Source organism: Choloepus didactylus, chromosome 5 (genome assembly GCF_015220235.1).
Source record: "Choloepus didactylus isolate mChoDid1 chromosome 5, mChoDid1.pri, whole genome shotgun sequence".
NCBI lineage: Eukaryota > Metazoa > Chordata > Mammalia > Pilosa > Megalonychidae > Choloepus > Choloepus didactylus.
Genome location: NC_051311.1, coordinates 128,024,942 through 128,045,472, shown reverse-complemented (window position 1 = coordinate 128,045,472; position 20,531 = coordinate 128,024,942). Strand labels below are relative to the sequence as shown.

Below are 20,531 nucleotides of genomic sequence, written 5' to 3'. Positions count from 1 at the left end.
GAAACCTGAAAATAAAGGGAGGTCAGAAAAAAACAGCAAAGCCAGTGTTCAGTCAGGTGGGTTTTCTGTTGTAGGAGCACTTGATTTCTAGTGTATTTTATGTAGTCTGGTAGTTCTATTTTGTAGTGATTCAAAACCAAAGTTGCTAGTGTCATTTTGCTATTGTGCCAGTTAACATTCAGAGAGTCCCATGAAATATAAGTACACTGAGAATATCAAGGGTAGGGCAAACAGTCTTATAAGCAGCGTTCCAACAGGAAGAGAAAAGAACAATGTCCCACATCTGGGCTTGACCACGGGCACCAGGCTGGCCCTATCTTCCTGGGGATCAGATATTGGCTGCTGGGCTCCTAACTCCCAGTATTTAACAACTTTCCCTCCAGTAGCTTGTTTTGTTTGTTTGTTTTGGAAATAATCATGTTTCAAAAAACACACAAAAGCAAAAGGAAGAATATTTGATCACGGAACAGAACTAAATACCATTGATAACTGGAATCTAACTGTCCAGTTTTTTCATTTCATGCTGATACTTTTTAACTTTTTATTTTTACTCAAAGTGAAATTATCCTTTGTGATAAGCAGTATATTTCATAACATGTTTATTTTCCCATGTCCTTAAAAAAAAAAGGAGTGGAGAAATATATACCCTACCCACTATCAAAATAAAGCTAAAGTAGCTATATAAACTTTAGACAATGCAAACTTCAGAACAAAGAAAAGCATCAGGGCTCAAGAATGGTATTACATAATGATATATGGAACAGTTCCCCTAAGAAGATGTAACAATACCTACCATGTATGAACCTAAACAAAGCATCAAAATACATGAAGTAAAAACTGATTGAACCACAAGGAAAGAGACAAATCTGCTATTATACCTGGATGCCTCAATATCCCCGTCAGTTAGTGAAAGATACAGCAAGCAGAAAATCAGTAAGGATATGGTTGGCATGAACAGCACCATCAATCAACAGGATCTAATTGACATTTATGAACTATTTCATCCAATAGCAGCAGAACATACATTCTTCTCAAACTCACAGGGACTATGCACCAAGACAGTTCGTGTTCTGGGCCATAAAACATGCCTTGACAAATTTTATAACATATGCATCATATAAAGTATGCTCTCAGACCACAGTGGGATTAATCTAGAAATCAGTAACAGAAATATGGCTAGAAAACCCCAAAATATATAGAGATTAAACAACACACTTGTAAATAACACCTATGTCAAAAGAGAAATCTCATGAGAAATTAAAAAATTTCTGAACTAAATGCAAATAAAAGTACATCATCATAATTTGTAGGATGCACCAAAAAATGGTGCTTACAGGGAACTTTACAAAACTGAATGCATATATTATAGAAAAAGAAAGATCTGAAATCGATAATCTAAGTATGCTTCCCCTTTAGGAATCTAGAGGAAGAAGAGCTATGTAAGCCATAAATGAGCAGAAAAAAAGAAATAAAAATTAGAGCAGAAATCAATTAAATTGAAAACAGGAAATCCATAGAGAAAACCAATGAAACCAAATGCTGGTTCTTTGAAAAGATCGATAAAATTAATAAAACTCTAGCAAGGCTAATGAAAAAAGAGAGAAGACACAAATTACTAATATCAGAAATGAAACAGGGGCCATCACTACCAATCCCATGGATATTATATGGATAAAAAATAAATATTATGAACAACTCTATGCAAACAAACTTGCTAACTTAGATGAAATTAACCAGTTTTTTGAAAGTCAACCAAAAACAATATATATATTATTTTGTTGGAACTGCCAACAAAATAATGAAGAACAAAAAAGTTGGAGTGGCACTATCCAACTTCAAGACTTACCATAAAGCTACAATAATCAAGACCGTATGGAGTTGGTGAAAGGTAGATAGGCTAATGGAACAGAATAAAGAGCCCAGCAATAGAACCACTCAAATACAGTCAGACCTATAACTATTAAGTAAATTACATTATGATTAATAATCTTCCAAAAGAGAAAGCACGAAAGCCAGATGGTTTCATTGGTCCAAAAGAGAAAGCACCAAAGCCAGATGGTTTCACTGGTTTACCAAACATTTAAGGAAGAAATGATAACAATTCTCTATAACCTCTTTCAGAAAATTGAAGCAGCTGGAATACTTCCTAATTCATCCTGTGAGGCCAGCATTATCCTAATAACAAAAACCAATAAGGTTATTATAAGAAATTAAAATTATAAACCAGTATTTCTTATGAATGTAGGTGCAAAAATCAACAAAATGCTACCCAATTGTATCCAACAATATATATAAAGAATTATACATCATGACAAGTGAGGATTTATTCCAGTATGCAAAGCTGGTTCAACATTCAAAAATCAATGAATGTAATCCATCATATCAATAAGCTAAAAAAGAAAAAAAATTATGATCATGTCAATATAAGCAGAAAAAGTACTTGACAAAATCCAACACTCATTCATGATTTTTTAAAAAACTCTCAGCAAACTAGGCATACAGAAGAATTTCCTCAACTCAATAAAGAACATCCACAAAAAATTACAGCTAACTTCATACTTAATGCTAAAAAACTAGATGCCTTTCCCCTAAGATCGGGAGCAAAGCAAGGATGTCTCCTCTCAGCACTCCTTTTCAATATCATACTGGACATCCCAGACAAGGAAAGGAGATAAAAGATATTATACATATTGAGAAGCAAGAAATAAAACCCTTTCTTCAGATAAGACATGACTGTAAATGTAGAAAATTCCAGTGAATCAACTAATAAATTCTGAAGCTAATAAGAATTTATCGCAAGGTTGTAAGATACAAGGTTAATATACAAAAGTCCAGCAATGATGAATAGGAATTTAAAATTAAAAACAAAATGCCATTTACATTCGCACCTCCCAAAAATGAAATACTTAGGAATATGGTATAAATCTGAGAAATACAATATCTCTATGGGAAAAACTACAAAACTCTGAAGAAAGAAATCAAGGAATATCTAAGTAAATAGACAAATATTCCATGCTCATGGATAGGAATACTCAGTATTGTTAAGATGTCAGTTCTTCCCAACTTGATCTATCAGTGCAATCCTAATCAAAATCCCACCTACTTATTTTGTTGATATTAATACACTGATTCTAAAGTTTATGAGCAAAGGTAAAAGACCAGGAATAGCCAACAAAATAATGAAGAAGAACAAAGTTGGAGTAGCACTATCCAACTTCAAGACTTACTATAAAGCTACAATAATCAAGATCGTATAGAGTTGGTGAAAAACAGGCTAATAGAACAGAATACAGAGCCCAGAAACAGAACCATTCAAATAGAGTCAACTGATTCTTGACTATGGAGCAAAGGAGAAAGGTGTCTTTTCAATAAATGGTGCTGGCACAATTGGACATCTATACACAAAATATGAAAGTAAACACAGACCGTATGCAAAAGTTAACTCAAAATGAACCATAGACCCAAATGTAAAATGCAAATCTATAAAATTTTTAGAAGATGACACAGGAGAAAATTTAAGTGACCATGGGTTTGGAGATGAATTTTTAGATGCAACAACAAAAGCATGATCCACGGAAGAAAAAATGATAATTTGGACTTTATTAAAAATAAAAATAGTTGCATTGTGAAAAACATTGTCAAGAGAATGAAAAGAAAAGCCACAGATTGTGAGAAAACATTTGTAAAACGTGTACCTGATAAATGACCTGTATCTAAACTATACAAAAGCCTCTTAAAACTCAATAATAGCAGCACAAGCAACCAATTACAAAATAAGCAAAATATCTGGACACCTCACCAAATAAGATATACAGATGGCAAATAAATACATGACTAGATGTTCAACATCACGTTATTAGGGAATTGCAGCTAAAACAATGAAATATCACTAACCATCCATTAGAATGGCTAATCCTAAAAACTGACAATACCAAATTCTTGTGAGGATACCAACCAAAAGGAATTCTCATACATTGCTGGTGGGAACGCAGAATGGTACAGCCACTTTGGAAGACAGTTGACAAGTTTTATAGCCCTAAACATAGTCTTACAATCAGCAATCACACTCCTGTGTATTTACCCAATTAATTTGAAAACTTATCTCCACATAAAAGCCCACACACAAATATTTATAGCAGCTTTGATGACAACTGCCAAAATCTGGAAGCAACCAAGATATCCTTCAATAGATGAATGGGTAAATAAACTGTGGTATACCAAACAATTGAATATTATTCATCAATGAAAAGAAATGAGCTGTCAGGCCACAGAAAGACATGGAGGAACCTTAAATGCATACTGGTAAGTGAAATAAACTGGTAAGAAAAGGCTGCATTCTGTATGATTCCAACTATATGACATTCTGGAAAAGGCAAAACTATAGAGACAGTGGTTTCCAAGGGGGAGAAGAGAGAGGATGAAGGATGAGTCAGTAAAGCACAGGGGATTTTAGGGTGGTGAACTATTTTGTATCATATTGTAATGGTACATACGTGAAAATATGCATTTATCAAAACCTACAGAAATGTATTACACAGAGTGAACCCTAATTGTAAACTATGGGCTTTAGTTAATAATACTGTATCATTATTGGTTCATCATTTGTAATAAATATAACAAACTAATATAAAGCTTTAATAATAGGGGAAATTGTGTGCTAGGGAGAGAAGTATATGGAAACTCTCTGTACTAACTGCTCAATTTTTCTGTAAATCTAAACCTGTTCTAAAATATAAAGTCTGTGAATTAAAAGAAAAAGTCAGTGGCAGAAAGTAAAATCATTTTGGCCCTACTGAGCAAAAAGCTTCAATTAGAGGCAAAGAACAGAAAGAAGCCTGCTGCTGCTTCTGGATGCCACACTGGCCTCTGACATGCCAGGGGAAATGCAAAATTAACAAAAATCTTTATTTCGATCTTGACATTAGCACTGAAAGCGGCACATAGCTTAAAAATAAAATGTTTATCATAGCCTCCTCAGTTTAATTGTTTTATAAGTAAAGGTGGCAGAATGCAAGACCTAAAAAGACTTTCCATAGCAAAAAGAGATTTAATTTTGACAAGATGAAAATAAAGGAAACATAATTCCTTACCAACTTCAAAAACAGATTTAAGATTTACTAAGTACTCCCTACATTCTAGGTATGAAGCTAACTGCTTTGTATACTATTTAACTGAATCCTCAGAATAACTCCATGAAGTACAGGGGATTTTAGGGTGGTGAACAGATTAGGAAACTGTGTCCTGGAGAGGTTAAGTAAGCTACCCAAGAACAAGGACCCAAAACCAAACCAGTATCAGTGGATTCAGAGTCTGCGTTACTGTGCCCCACTGTCTCTTACTCCTGAGAAATCTGGTGTACGATTTATCTGGAGGGAAACACTGCAATATTTTTAAGCAAGATTAGTCACAATAATGGGACTAAGATAGAGTATTAAGATATATAAAAAATGCTCCTGTTTTTGTCAATTTGGAATAAGATTTTGAGCTACCATTTTATGAGCTTAAATGCTACTGCAGTGCTATCTTTGTGGAAATGTGTGTATTGTTTGGGTGTGCACATGCACATGTGTTTGTGTAAGAGAAACAGAACTAGAGAGAAGAAGGTAGAAAGAGAGATTTAAAAAAATCTCCTTGTCTTAATTCTGGATTATAACAACTTGAACAGATCACTAAGGTACCACATCGTAACTGCTAACTGCTATACTGATGATTTATAAAACTATATATGTCATCTCTGCCTTCTTTCCAATTTACTCAGCGTGTAAAATGACATTGGCCTCCCAAAATCTTGACTTACGTTTGAACCCTTTTCATCTTTGAGTCTTATTCTAGTGTTGCTGACCATTAAAATGAATACTTCAGTGGGGCTGGAACAGTTCTATTAGTTCAAGCCAAGCTTTATATGGCTTGTGCACTTTAAGAGGTTAATCCAGCCAGCTAGCTCACTTTGTTCAGAAATATTAAATGAAAAGACCATGGTATTCAAAGAAAGTCCAAATGCCCTAGGTAAGACTTCAATAACATAATGGAGCATAAAACTTCTAGAAATTTTTCCCATAATATTTTATGAAACATATGCACAAACTCACTGAACAGAATCCAATATAAATGGTTTTGAAAGCCAGTTCACAGTCACCACATACGCAGTATCTCCTTGAGAAACATGTCCTATTTCATGGTGCCTGGACCCAGAAGCTTCCTTTCCCTATTTATGGTTTATTATCAGTCCAGCAGTATAACTATATAAGGAAAGAAAAGTCATCTACTACAGCATGATTTTTTTCAGCCAAAGCATGAAGTCTAATAAATACTACAAATTTCAGTATCAACATATCCTTGTATTGTGGAACAACAGAACTCACAGACAGTAATTCTAAAAAGAGGTGCTACTTTAAAGGATGCGCAATAAATATAAAAATTAAAAACAAGTATTTTTTCTCAACTTCATAACCAATTATGCAAAGCCTTTGATATTCATTACTGTAAAAGAGCAAAGACTTTTTCATTTCCTACATTTAGAAGAAAAATGAATCAGGAAAGGGCATGATTATCAGAACCAATGATTTATATTATTTAGATATTTCCAAAATGCCCAAATTCTAGGGTCTATGATTCTCCTAAGGGAAAGGAAGTTAAGGTCCCCTTTACATGACAAAGGTCAGATTTCTGCAGGCAAATGAGACTTCTATAGATGACTGTTCCCTGGTTGACACTGGCTGGCTGGGTCCTAAAAGGTCAAAGAGAGGCTCCAAATTGCACTCTCTGCTTAAGAGATTCCCGTGGGGCTACTTTAAGCAATTTAGGGTCACTGGGACTTTTTTTTTTTTTTTGCTTTGCTTCTAGTTTTACTTTTTTAAATCTTGCTTATACATATTGGCAATTCAATGCTGATATAGGCTTAAAAGAAATTGTATTTAATCTTATCCATAGATCAAAAGACAGAATCTACCCATTTGACAACTTCTTTTAAATCTAAGACTGAATTCAGTGAAATTCAAGTAGACCTAAGAAGCTGCTAATATGGCCCCAGTAGAAATGTATGACTCTAAAATAATTGTCCTAATATTTCCACTATATGTTCAATGACCCTACTCCAGGATTCATTTAATATGATGTAGCTTTATGCAAAGATTATCATAAACTGTTTCCCCAATCATCACATATTTTATTATAGGAAAATTTTATTGTTTACTTTTTTCATAATGACTACTGAACCACTAAAATACAACAAATGCTGAAGTAAAAATTGTTTGACTATATTTCAACCCTCATCTATATAGTGGAAATGTGACTGGAAATACAATGAATGGATTCTATTTATAAAATTGGCAGAGTTTGCCTATTTGTAATTAATGAAGGATATCTCTAAGTATTTCAGATAATGTTTAGAAAACATCTGTATTTTATTATATCATACTTTTCTTAAACACACAAAGGGAATTGAATTAAGGATATTTTTAAAGCCCTGTAGAGATATAAAAATATTAACGGCTGTTCAAGAACTTTATTGCTACAATGCTTGAAAATGTTTGGTTTTGTAGATCAACAGCCTAACACTTCATAAATATCAGGTTTTCAAAATAATGGGAAGAAAAATGAAATACTGGGCAAAACCAGAAAATACACCACTAGAAATGACCAAGATTGTATCTTTTCATTATTACATACATAGATAGGCACAGAAAATATCTTACTAGTACAGATTTCAATAATAGTTTGTAACATACATCCCGAGCAGAATCTCTCTTTGAATTTTGTTGTGGATTGAGAATTTCTATCAGAATAAATTAACAGCTTGTTATTCATTCATCACAGAAGAAAAACCCTAATCTGTTCTCATGGAAACAGTGGGATATAAAGTACGGGTTTTTCATCTATGCTTGCCCTTAGTATTAGAAAAAGATCAGATTTTCTTTATGAATTCTTACAGGCTCCAAATGCCACTTCTTTTCAGTGTCAGTATCAGTTCTGCAGTCAGTTTTCAATCTCCCAGTGGCAGAAATATATTCAAAGGCTCTGTGCACAGCAGGGTAGAAGTCATTCTCGGTGAATGTAACTGTATCACTCATCAGCAACCTCCTGCCACAAGGGGACTCATGTTTTCTTTCCTTTTAGTGACTCCTTGGGCTCCTGAATGCCAGTCATTGCCCTGAGACCTGGGGCACTATACACATCATCTCTGTCAATAGCTGCTACACATGCCACTGGTGCAACTAAATGTCAAAGCTGCAGATCAAAGTACCCCGTTCCAAAACTCACCTCCTTTATGGATTAGTTTTCATAAACTATACTCCATGTTTTAACAATCTATAGAGGCTCGCTCTTTGCTTCCTTCCTTTTATCCTAAAGAAGTTTATTTATATGAAGGGCAGTCTGATTCTGATGCAATACATAAAAGCTCAATCATTCTTCCCTCTGCATAAGCCTTATCTCACTATACTTATTATCTTACAGTAGAAATGTAAATATCTTTTGGCTATTGAAATAAAAAAGTATAGAATGCTTTGCAATACTAGACCATCTTTCCTCAATACATGATATAATAGGGGCTAGATGGTAGGTAACAAATTCTTATGATTGATTTTATTTTTAAAAGCTTCATTATGCTACAGGTAATTACATGAGAGAAAATAGCTTCACCATACTTTTTTATAATCTATATACATTTTAATTACTTGAAATTGCTTGGGAAATGAATATAATTATTTGAAATCATTTTCACTCTGTAGATTTCATGTACAAATTACATAGATCTCTATTTCTTCAAGTAGATTTGAGTAAAATGTTATGGACCAATCTATCTTTTCTGAATACATTTTCACAACTTTCTCTAAAGAAAAATATTTGGCAAACACTGTAAGATTTAGAAGAGAATGTCACACAATGCTAGTTATGCTTGTGCCTAGCCAAGGTTTAAATATATTTATTATAAAGGAAAGAGCATGTAACACATTAAATAGGCACATATTAGAGTACACAGAAAGGAGAAGATGGGAAGTACAGGCCTAAGAATGTCAGGGCTGTTTACTGAATTCCAAATAGAAGCTTTCTTGTCCCTGTTCCTATAAGCAAATTTTAATATAACTATATGGAATTATTAGGCACAAACCTATACTCTGAGTTCTCCTGTGATTTGTGAAACATTAGGCAAGTCACTTATTCAGAATGTAGCCTGGACTAACCTGTTTTCACCATATAAAGTATTAAAATTTAAGGTTTTAAAAATAATTGTGAGGAAAAAGGTTTATTTTTTCCCATTTGGTAGCAACTGGTTAAGGCTCAGTAGAAATTCATAATAACAGAGGAAATTACCACGGTCTTCATTAATGGAGACTTTAATTTTGTGAGAAGTTGCTTCTATTTTCCTTTATCTTACCTTTTACTGCTAGTAAGAAAGTAATTTGATTAAAATCCAAACTTTTAAATTTAAAAAGGTACTTTCATTATAGACTTGAATCAATTAATAAATAGGTTGGGTGAGTGTGTATGTGTATTTACACTGGCAAGACACAGGGTGGGGGAAGGCATAATATCTATGATTCAAATCCTTGTTTTTTCCTTTAGAGAAATGGCAAAATGAAACTACAGGTACATTATGGAGAGCAAGAGGAGTCTTCTTGTTAAACCACCTTACCAGTTTTCCGAAGAGGGAAATCATCCTTTGCATCTTGTGCTCCTGGTAATGTGTACTTGTAGGATGGAGACGTTCCACTCAGAGGTGGGGAGCTTTGATCCAATGACGTGTGGTGGGCAGCCCTACAAAAGACAGAGGGTTTACCATTTACACTGGAGTTTTACTGCATGTTGGTCAGCAATAATCAATTGCACATGCTGTACACGTGTCTCAGCTGTGTTTATGTTCTCTCTTCCTAGTGTGTACAAACCACAGGCTCACGTAACCAAGTTCCCTTTAGCAGTACATTATGGAACGATGCAGGATTACCAAGAATCCTATTAAGGATTCCCAAGAATGCTCACTGTAGGTTTACTCACACAGTCACATAGAACAGTTAGCTTCACTAACAAAGAGAGCCTGAGGTTTTTATAATCTGAGATTAATGTGGATGTTTTCTTATGTGTCAAACTAGTAAAAAAAGCCATCATCTACAAGGGGGCCTTATGTTAATTTGTCTGCAGTAATGTATAAATAAATATGGATCAAAGTCATTAAAGGTCACAGTTCACTTTGGGTCCCAGATTTATTCGTAGCATTCAAGTGTTGGTGAGGATGTGGAGAAACTGGAAAACTTTCATAACAAAAATGTTGGGGGAAATGGTGTCTAATAATGGCTTCCATTTGTCCTTTATGATTATTATGAATACTGAGCCCTTTTCATGTTTATTGTACATTTGTCGTTCATCTTCATTGTTTTCTCTTGAAACTAGTTTCCTTTTTCTGTTGTCTTAGTGTTTTCTCGTAAATTTATATATGTGCTGTTTATTTAGAAAGCATATAAAATGTTTTATATATACATGTATATACATATATACATATATATGTGGCAAATAGAAGGCGAAAAAAGCCATCATCTGTTTTTTTATTCAACAATGCAGAGCAACCAATGTAAAAGTAAACATGTAGAAGGATCTTATTTTTTTTAATTACTAAATATATGAGAGTGCACAAGGGTGGCTTTTCTATTGAAGTGTGTCTCCTGGCTTATATAGCAGTCCCCATAGCAAAGAATGGAGATCATGCTATTCTTCAATGTGACACTGGTTTCTAGGTATGTTTTCTCTTTCCTGGGTGAATACATTGAAGGAGATGCTATTTTGCTACTGGAAAGTAGGTCTTAACATAGACTACTCAGTGGCTATAAATGTCTACAATTTAATATTCACGAAGAAAATAATGAATAGGAAATAGTATCACTACCATGACAATTATTTTACCAAATATTTCTTGGAATCATACATTTTCAAGAAATAACTGGTTTAAGGATATTTCTTCTAGCTACAACTAAAGGGTACTAAATTCAGATTGCATACATTAATGATTTGTAATTATCTGAAGTTGGACCCTGCTGAAGTTCAACTCAGAACAAAAAAGAAAAGGATTGCTAAGATCTAGGAGACATGTTTAATATACTCAAGAGAACAGATAAAGAATTTTCAGCTGACAAATAGTTTGCATACAGTTGTTTCCCATTACAAGGAAGTATTATCTCTTCTTTAAAACAGGCTTTAACTTTGAAAGAATTATGAATTACTTATAAATTATGTATGCAATTTTAGATAAAACAGTTTCTTTTTAAATTGTATGACACTGATTTAACATTTGAAAATTTTCTTTATAGACTGGTTTCTTAAGTCAATTGTCATGCATGATAGAAATTATGTAAATCAGTAAAAAGTATTTATAGGACATTCTGGAATCTGCCTGAGTTATCATTTTTTGGATGCAGAGAGCCATTACTTAAAAGTAGATCTTCTTAGATACCTAAAATTTCAAAATAACAGAGTGATCAAACATTTTCTCCCTATCCTTGGTGATGTAAGGGATTAAAAAAAATCTAAGTGTAAAATCCTATGGTTATTAAGCAAACACACTTAGAAAGTGAGAGAAACTATTATCTATTAACCTATTTTCCAAATGCACTTGCCTATCAGTTTTTCATCCTGATTCTTAAAAACCCACATCCTTTAGATTTCATAGAAAGAACTGTGTACTACATAATTTCTCTCTACTGTACTTTGGGAAACATGGGTGCATAAAAACTGTGATACCACAGTGCATTATCTTATCAGCTTGTGTGTCAGAAGCCAAGTTATTCTCGTTTTACCGACAGGAAGAAATGTGGTGAGGTGTGGTGAGCTAGTCACTGAAGACCTAGATTTATTTAATTAGTTATCTCCCTTTTTTACCCTTTTCTTTCCCTCCCTTGCCCTCTTTCTGTATATATTTGTAATTGATTTAAAAATCTTCTGGACTTACAAAAATACTCAGACCTCTGCCACCTTATAGTAAGTCAAGTAAAATAAAATCCCACTCTTCCAATTTTTAAGAAATTATTCAATAGATATCAGATGTACCATCTGAGAAGAGGAAGACAGAAAATACAAATTAACTTTGTCTATGCCCTACCCCACCATTTGTTATTTATTCATTGAACAAAAAGCACACTATACTTTCTCACACTCAAGAAGGTAATTGCTAACATTTATTAAGCACTGCTCGATGTTAAGCACTTTAACATGGTATTTTATATTTCACAGGCCTTCCCAGCAACTTTACAGGGCAGATACTATTATAATTCTCTTTTAAGAGAGAAGGAAATTGAACCTTAGAACTTGCCCACAGTCACACAGTCACACAGCTGAGAACTGGCAGGTAGAACTTGCAACCCAGGCTGGTTGAATGGAGAATATGTGTTCTTTACCCCTGGGAATGAAAAGAGCCAAACACCGAACATACGTGTACCATAGCTTGGGATGGCGGCTCACGGAATGATTTTTTCCATTAGCTGGAGTGTCTTTCGTTGCTGATTTACTCAACAGGAATTCCTGAAGCTTCTGTTTTACTTCTGTACTTGCCACTGCCCCTGAAACACATACACACACAGAAATAGATGTTGATTCTGGATGGTCTCCTCTCATGCCTCTGGATTATTTAGCAAACATTAAGAAGAAACACCACTGGTCACAGCATGTGAATTTTTCCTATTAAAAGAACACAACAGGCTGAAGAAACTAGAGTCTAAAATTCTTACGTTTGAGAAAAAGGCATGGTGATTTTTTTGTAACTATTGGTTAAACTGCCAATTTTGAAAATAACTTCACTGATTTCTTTTATTGCTTTTGCAGAAAGGGGATTCTCAGAATTAATATTAATTTTTTCTAAGCTTTAAAAAATACTGCTGACATAATCACCATTTATTAACACAATATCTCCATCATTCCAAATAGGAATCCTATACATTTTAAGCCTTAAATTCCCGTTCCCTATCTCCACCCTATTCCTGGTAACCTATATTCTAGATTCTGACTCTATGAGTTTGCTTATTCTAATTATTTCACATTGTGAACACAATTAACAGCACTGAAATATATATCTGAATGTGGTTAAAAGGGGAAATGTCAGGTTGTATATATAGTAACAGAATAAAAAATTTAAAAAAATCCATGGAATTACACTATGCAAACACCGAACCCTACGTTAAACCATGGACTGTAGGTAACAGTACAATTATAAAAATGTGCTTGCATCAATTGTAACAGATGTTCCACACCAATCACTAATGCAAGATATTATTAATACGGTGGAATATGAGAATCCTGTATTTTATTTATGATTGTTCTGTAAACCAATTTCTCTAATAAAGTAAAAAAGAACAGTAAGAAAAAATAATACAAGAGGAACAAAACACCGCTTTTTAAAAATCAAGGATCTTGGGAGACCATATAATTTTTCCCTTAACATATTAAAATGATCTTTTATGAATCACTACTTTGAAAAACTAACTTTTTAAACCCCCTTTGGACATTAAATAAACAAATATTGCTGACAATTCCACTTCAAGTCACAGCATTTTAAACCTTGTACGTCCTTATTTTGAACTGACCTCATGCAGAGGAATTATTTGGATCTGTCTCCCTCTTGTGGATATTTCTTTTGCAAGTGTTCTGCCTTAAATCTTCCCAAATCCTCAGTACTTGGAAACTACAAGAGGCAAGGCTTGATTTACAGAGCAATTATCACTTGAGTAAGAGAAGGCATGGTGAAGAAATGTGGAAGTAACTTTACTGTTAAGCAAAATGGCATAAGCTACATTACTCTAGCATAACACTGTTTATAAGGTTCAAAACAACGTTACGTTTACTTATTGAGATGCTCTGCAGACTGAATATATAGACAGCTGATATGTGACTGTAAAAGCTTTATATGTGGACCTATAATGAGTATTTATTCTTTTAATTAAACACAGAGTTTTGATAAGCTCAATTCCAATCTTTATCAGGTTTTTTTCCTGAATGACGAAGAGCTAAAGATGAGGGAACAGAGTCCATCCTTTACCCTGGTGCCTCTTACTTTCTCGTCCTCTATCTTTGCCTCTGAGAGGAGGAAGCTGCTGTTCTCTGCGATGCCTCTCTACTTCCTGTTCTTGCCGCTGCTGCTCCAGTTTCTGTTCCTTTTCTAGGAGTTCTTGCTGCTGTTTTATGGCTAGAAGTTCCTGTTGCAACTTGCGAGAAGAGAAAGACATGAGAGTGTGCAGTTTCTTTAGGCTTCAGTCATCACTGACCAAAACTGCAATGTTTCATGATTGGAGCTTATTCATAATTAGTTTATATTTTACCCACTCATTTGGTGAATCACTGAAATTTAAAGACAAGCATCTAATGCATGTGTGGTATTTGCCATCAACAAGCAAGATTACCTGTGGCGCCCTGTCAAAGATCATAACCAAAATTCACTCAGGTCTTTTAATTTCTGTTGATTAAACCATTTGTTCTCTTAGCAACTTTTCTTTGTACACCTGAAATATAAGAAACAGGCAAAGGCAGAGATTTCCCAAAGCCTGTTTCACAAAGTCTCTCAAGGTTATGACTAAATAATTAAAATCTCAAATTCTTAACCTGAGAAATGTTGTGAAACTAATCAAAGTGAATAGGATTGTGAGATACGAATTAATTTTTGGAAGTCTATCAGAGATAGAATAAATAATTGAAATTTTGAAATCTCACAGAGAAAGTTTTCAATATACTAATGCAATCTACATATCCATAATATAATCTCTCAAACAGCAACAGTCTAATTCATACATCCAGCATATGAAATCCCTTAGATTAAAAGCACTGGTCAAGAAGAAATCACTTCCATAAAATTACACTGTAATGTACTATTGTTGGCTGCCTGAATCCCTTGAATCCCCATCTAAACAATGAATAACATGAATATGAAGCATTCTTCATAAGCATTTTGAAATGTCAGTGTCTTTTTAGATTGAGAAATGGACATCTCTAAAGAAAAATAAATGTGTCCACTGAGGAATGACTAAAGACGATGAGTTCTAATTATCAGATATAAGATCTACAAGTTACTAAAGTACTCTGAACCTTAGTTTCCTCACTGTAAATCAGAAAAATAATCTCCCTCATGCATCATGCTCATAATGTACGTTAAATTCAGTTTGTAAGTTTGAGCCATATAAAATTTAACTATTATTACTATTTTTAACTCTTTACTAATAATATAATTTGCTGTTTAGACTAGACAGGTAACTAAAACTCTGAATTTTACCCCCAAAAAGTAAAAGAACAAAAATACTAAAAACTATGTGGAATGGCAACCAACTTTGGCAACCAACTCTGTCTGTCAACCATGATGGCCCCACCAGCCCCAGAAGAGGATATGGTTAGATCCATTTCTGATTACTCTCCTTATTAAAATCTTTGGCATTTTAGCTTTGATATCCCAGTTCCTTAATGACTGTTTTCAGATAATCTGTAGTAACAGGAGAATTCATAATTCTGTTTAACTCTGCCTTAAATGTTAATTCTGTACAGAAACTGAAGTTGGTCAAATTGATTCAGTGCTTCACCCAAGGCCCCAATGCGATTGAACTTTAATCTCTCCTAGGAATCTAGAAAAGCATGCAATTTAATTTCCATAGCTACTATTCATTACTAAGGATTGCAGGAATGAGGCTTGAAAAAAAAAAAGTAGAAACAAACAAAACTCCACCCCTCCTTTTCCAGATGTTGTAGCCCAGCGAGGCAGGGTGACGTAGAGCTTTGGAGGCAGACAAGGCAAGACTGTAGATCTTGGAACAGGCACCTACTGGCTGTGTGGCCTTGGGCAAGTTACCCTATTTCTCTCTGTATCGGCTTTCTAGATGGAAAATGGGATAACAGCATCTAACTCACAGATGTTGATTAGAGAAGCCAAAGAGTCAAAAAGCTAATATAATAAAGCATCATGCACTGTCTTCCTCGTAGAAATAAAATCTAAATGAACGTTAAAAGCATCAACTTTTAGCCTTACCCATAAAAAAACAACCTAAAGACAAAATGAAAAAAGCAAAAATCTCCCCACTCTAATAAGGAAAATTTAAACAATGTCTTTAATTACTGAGAAAACAATTTATTATTTTGGAACATAATTTCAAATGCTAAATTTTCCTTTTAGCTACCTCTGAATCTTTTTCTTCTCAAGTACCTCTTTTCCAATATTTTCCAGATGTCAGTGAACCTACTTATATCACTAAAAGAAAAACTGATTACCTACATGCTACTATTAACTTTTGACTAAAACCAAATAATAAATTACATTTTTAATTTATATTGATATTTATAGCTATACAAGTCACCAAACATAAATGAAAGGAAATATCTAAAGATTAATGTATCAGTATCTGACCAAACAGCCTTACTATTAATTTTTTGTCAAGAATTTGGAAAATATTTTACAAATAAAACTAAAGTAATATTTATTCCAAAAGATACATTAAAAAAAAAAAAAGAAAGAAAAGAAAAAAGAAATAAGATAGATGCATCTAGCATAATCTGATAATAAAATAGGCCATTTGAGACATGGCCTTATTTTCTTCCAGAACAATTTAAATAATTTCAGTCTCAAATTTTCAACCATTCCCAAAATTCTTTCACTGAACTTTTTACCTATTCTATTAGACCCATATAAACAACACTGAAAATATTTGCAATAATTTCTTCATATAAAACTTTCTTGAGCTTTTTTATTATATTCAACATTCAACTATTTTGAATGTATGCATTATGAGGTTTTTTCCATAAGGAAAATTAGTTCATATTCAGAACATCTATTAAAGATGACTGAAAAAGAAGATTTTCTAGTAACATAAACTACTAATTGATACTTTCTGATAAACAGTATAGGCAGATTCTTTAGCAATAATACCGGAAGTCTTCCCAGGCTCAGGGTTTTCCTTGGGGAAGAGTCAAAAGGGCAAATGTACAAAGCCATGTAGGAGCAGACAAGAATCTAAAAAGAGGGTGGGAAGTTACTACTCCATAAATTTATGCCACAAAGCTCTAAGAGTGGTAGAATCAAAGCACATCTCTAGCCAACATTCTTACTACTTACCCAGGCTTTGCACTAGTACAATCACAATTTTCTTTAAGCCATACATTCATATCTTACTCACAAAGAAACATTTCCTCAGTGTGCCTGCTTGTGCCCATGTCATGGTGTGCTCGCCACCTGGGTAAGACGATAAGAGACAAAGAAGCATTTGCTACCTTGATATGTTCTTGAAGCTGAGCCTGGTGCTGTCGTGTCAAGTTCTCATGCTGTTTCTGAAATTCGGCAATCAAGAGCTGCTTCTGAATTTGTTGCTGCTGCTGGATGAGGAGTAACTCCTGCTGCAGCTGCTTCTCACGGACAACCGGGTCCACTACAGGCATCATCATCCTGAGGTCTGTCCTCAGATCTAAAGGTGAGATGGGCTCCAGGCCCACAGGAACCTCTGACTTCACATCCACTGGAGAACCAGGAAAAAAACGATGAAAGGGAAAGGATAAGAAATTAGCACTTGATATGGAAATTTAAAAAATAAATAAATAAATACAAAAACACTGTACCCTGAGCAAGAAATTTTAGGCAAACGATTCTAGTCATTTCTTCAGGATGAAACTAAAATGTCTTTTGTACACAAGTTTTAATAAATGGACCGTATATTATTTGTCACTCAGCAATTTATACTTTGCTATGCATCTTCCAAATGATGACTACATTTATTCACTAGCATCAAAGTTGTTCATAACACTTACTCTTCTGACCACTTACAAAAAATCAAGTCAACTCAGGACAAAAAATGCAACTCCACTGAGGAAAAGGGGTTGTGTTATAATAGAGGAACTCTGACACAACTAAATGTGTACTTATGAACATTTTTATTTGTAATCAAAATCAAAACAAATATTCTGCCTTAAGAAGTGAGGTTTGCAATGTATTTGCAGGGCTGTTTAAGAAAGAATTCAAATCTACATGCTAAGATGTGGGAAATGGTAAGTAGATTAGCTCATCAACCTCAGCAATGGTGTCAAGTCCAAACACCAAGGAGGGAGTGGAATCAAGTTTCTATGTGCTGGTTTTTAAATAGTAATAATCTGTATCTCAGTTACCTCATTCCAAAAATCAACAAGGCAGGAAAAGTGTGAAGAAACTTGAAACGAGTATTTAATCAAATGACTGGAAGAAAAATACTTGATGAGCTGAGAATAAATTTTAAAAGATAATGTTTAAATTTATAAAAAGTAAATGATACGATGTATATAATTTTTGTAGCACAACTCTTAGGGATAAAAATATCATTTCTCAAGGAGGAGTATAAGCAGAAAAACTCACACACAGGGTAGGTTATACCAGTTGTTTACGGCTAGCACCAGTTCTGATTGGTCAGTGTCTATGCCAAACTGGTTGTGTTAAATATTTGGAAATGACCCTTTTCTACAGGATCAAAAAAGGTATGTAATTAAGTAAATCAGGTTGTTTAAGACAATAGGGCATTTTGGAGGGGGATCCATGGTAAACTACATTGCATGCCTCTTTCAAGGGGGTCATTTCCAACCAACTATTGACAAAAGAAACACAAGTTCCTGTGTAGACAGAAATCACTCAATTTCTAATGTATTATAATTCAATAGATTTAAACTCTCTGGGAACCAAACAAAATGTTTCTTTAAGTCAATGTGGACATGCAGACTGCCAGTCAACCTCTATTCTAAAATCTAAATGACTACTCCTATTCTTCTCCCTGTGTTCCCCAAGGATGTTATTTAACCTCTGTTGGCTTTAGTTTCCTCATCTATATCATGGAAATAATGACAGTAACAGGAAGAACATGAAGTTGTTATCAGTATTAAATGGGATAATCCATTAAAAGGACTTATAGCATATGCTATATCCCTCAATATATGTTTGTCCTTAATATAGTGTTTTATGTACAGACACAGACACATACACATAGACACAAGGGAAATTTCTGTACAGGCATGCCTTGTTTCATTGTGCTTCACTATATTGTGCTTCACAGATATTGCATTTTTTTTAAAAATTAAAGGTTTGTGGCAACCCTGTGTTGAGCAAATCTCTTGGCACCATTTTTCCAACAGCATATGCTCACTTCAAGTCTGTGTGTCACATTTTGGTAATTCTAACAATATTTCAAACTTTTCAATTACTATTATATGTGTTATGGTGCTCAGTGATCTTTGATGTTTCCATTGTAATTGTTTTGGGGTGCCACGAACTGCACCCATATAAGATGGTGGACTTAATCGTTGAATGTTGTGTGTGTTCTGACTGATCCACTGGCCAGCCACCCCCTTCTCTCGTCCTCTCTTCAGGCCCCCCCATTTCCTGAGATGCAACAATATTGAAATTAGGCCAATTAATAACCCTACAATGGCCTGTGATGTTCAAATGAAAGGAAGAATTGCATGTCTCTCACTTTAATATCAAAAACTAGAAATGATTAAGCTCAGTGAGGAAGGCAAGGCAAACATCAAGATAGGCCAAAAGCTAGGCCTCGTGTACCAAACAGTTAGCCGAGTTGTAAATGCAATTAAAAATGCTACTCCAGTGAATACACGAATGAGAACAAAGCAATAAACAACCTTACTGCTGATATGGAGAAAGTGTGAGTGGTCTGGATAAAAGATCAAAGCAGCCACATTATCTTAAGTCAGAGCCTAATTTAGAGCAAGGCCTTAACTAAATTCTATGAAGGCTGAGAGAGATGAGGAAGCAGAAGAAAAATTCGAAGCTAGCAGAGGTTGGTTGATCAGGCTTAAGGAAAGAAGATTTCTCCTTAACATAAAAGTACAAGGTGAAGCAGCGAAGTGTTGATGCAGAAGCTGCGGCAAGCTTCCAGAAGATCTAGCTAAGATCATTGATGAAGGTGGTTACACTAAACAACAGTTTTTCCATGTGGATAAAACAGCCTTATATTGGAAGAGAATGCCATCCAAGACTATCATAGCTAGAGAGCAGAAGTCAATGCCTGGCTTCAAAGCTTCAAAGTTTCAAAGGACAGGCTGACTCTCTTGTTAGAGGCTAATGCAGCTGGCGACTTTAAGTTGAAAGTCTGAAAATCCTAGGGCCCTTAAGAATTATGATAAATCTACACTGCCTGTGCTCTATAAATGGAACAACAAGCCTGAATGACAGCACATCTGTTTACGACATAGTTTACTGAATATTTTAAGCCCATTGTTGAGAACTAATGCTCAGAAAAAAAAGACTTCCTTCAAAATATGACTGCTCATTGACAACGCACCTCGTCACCCAAGAGCTCTGATCCAGATGTACGGTGAGATTAATATTTTCATCCCTGATAACAAAGCATCCATTCTGCAGCCCATGGATCAAGGTTTCATTTTGACTTTCAAGTCTTATTATTTTAGAACTCCATTCAGTAAGGCTTTAGCTGCCATAGATAGTGATTTCTATGTTGGATCTGAGCAAAATCAATTGAAAACCTTCAGAAAAGAATTCCCCATTCAAGATGTCATTAAGAATATTTGTGATTCATGTGAGGAGGTCAAAACAT

At 34.4% G+C, this 20,531-nt stretch overlaps 1 protein-coding gene across 18 annotated transcripts in view; it reads right to left on the bottom strand.

Annotated features, from left to right (window-relative positions):
• Positions 1 to 20,531, bottom strand: part of HDAC9 (histone deacetylase 9) — a 996,855-nt gene that overhangs the window by 453,702 nt on the left and 522,622 nt on the right. For 12 of the 18 annotated variants that reach the window (XM_037836859.1, XM_037836847.1, XM_037836856.1 and 9 more), the window contains 4 exons: positions 17,218 to 17,459; positions 14,030 to 14,180; positions 12,416 to 12,542; positions 9,635 to 9,756 (listed from right to left, as the gene is read on the bottom strand). In XM_037836859.1, the coding sequence (XP_037692787.1) occupies positions 9,635 to 9,756; positions 12,416 to 12,542; positions 14,030 to 14,180; positions 17,218 to 17,459 (642 nt within the window). The remainder of the gene's footprint in view (positions 1 to 9,634; positions 9,757 to 12,415; positions 12,543 to 14,029; positions 14,181 to 17,217; positions 17,460 to 20,531) is intronic. The other 6 variants (XM_037836851.1, XM_037836858.1, XM_037836849.1 and 3 more) reach the window with 3 other exon arrangements.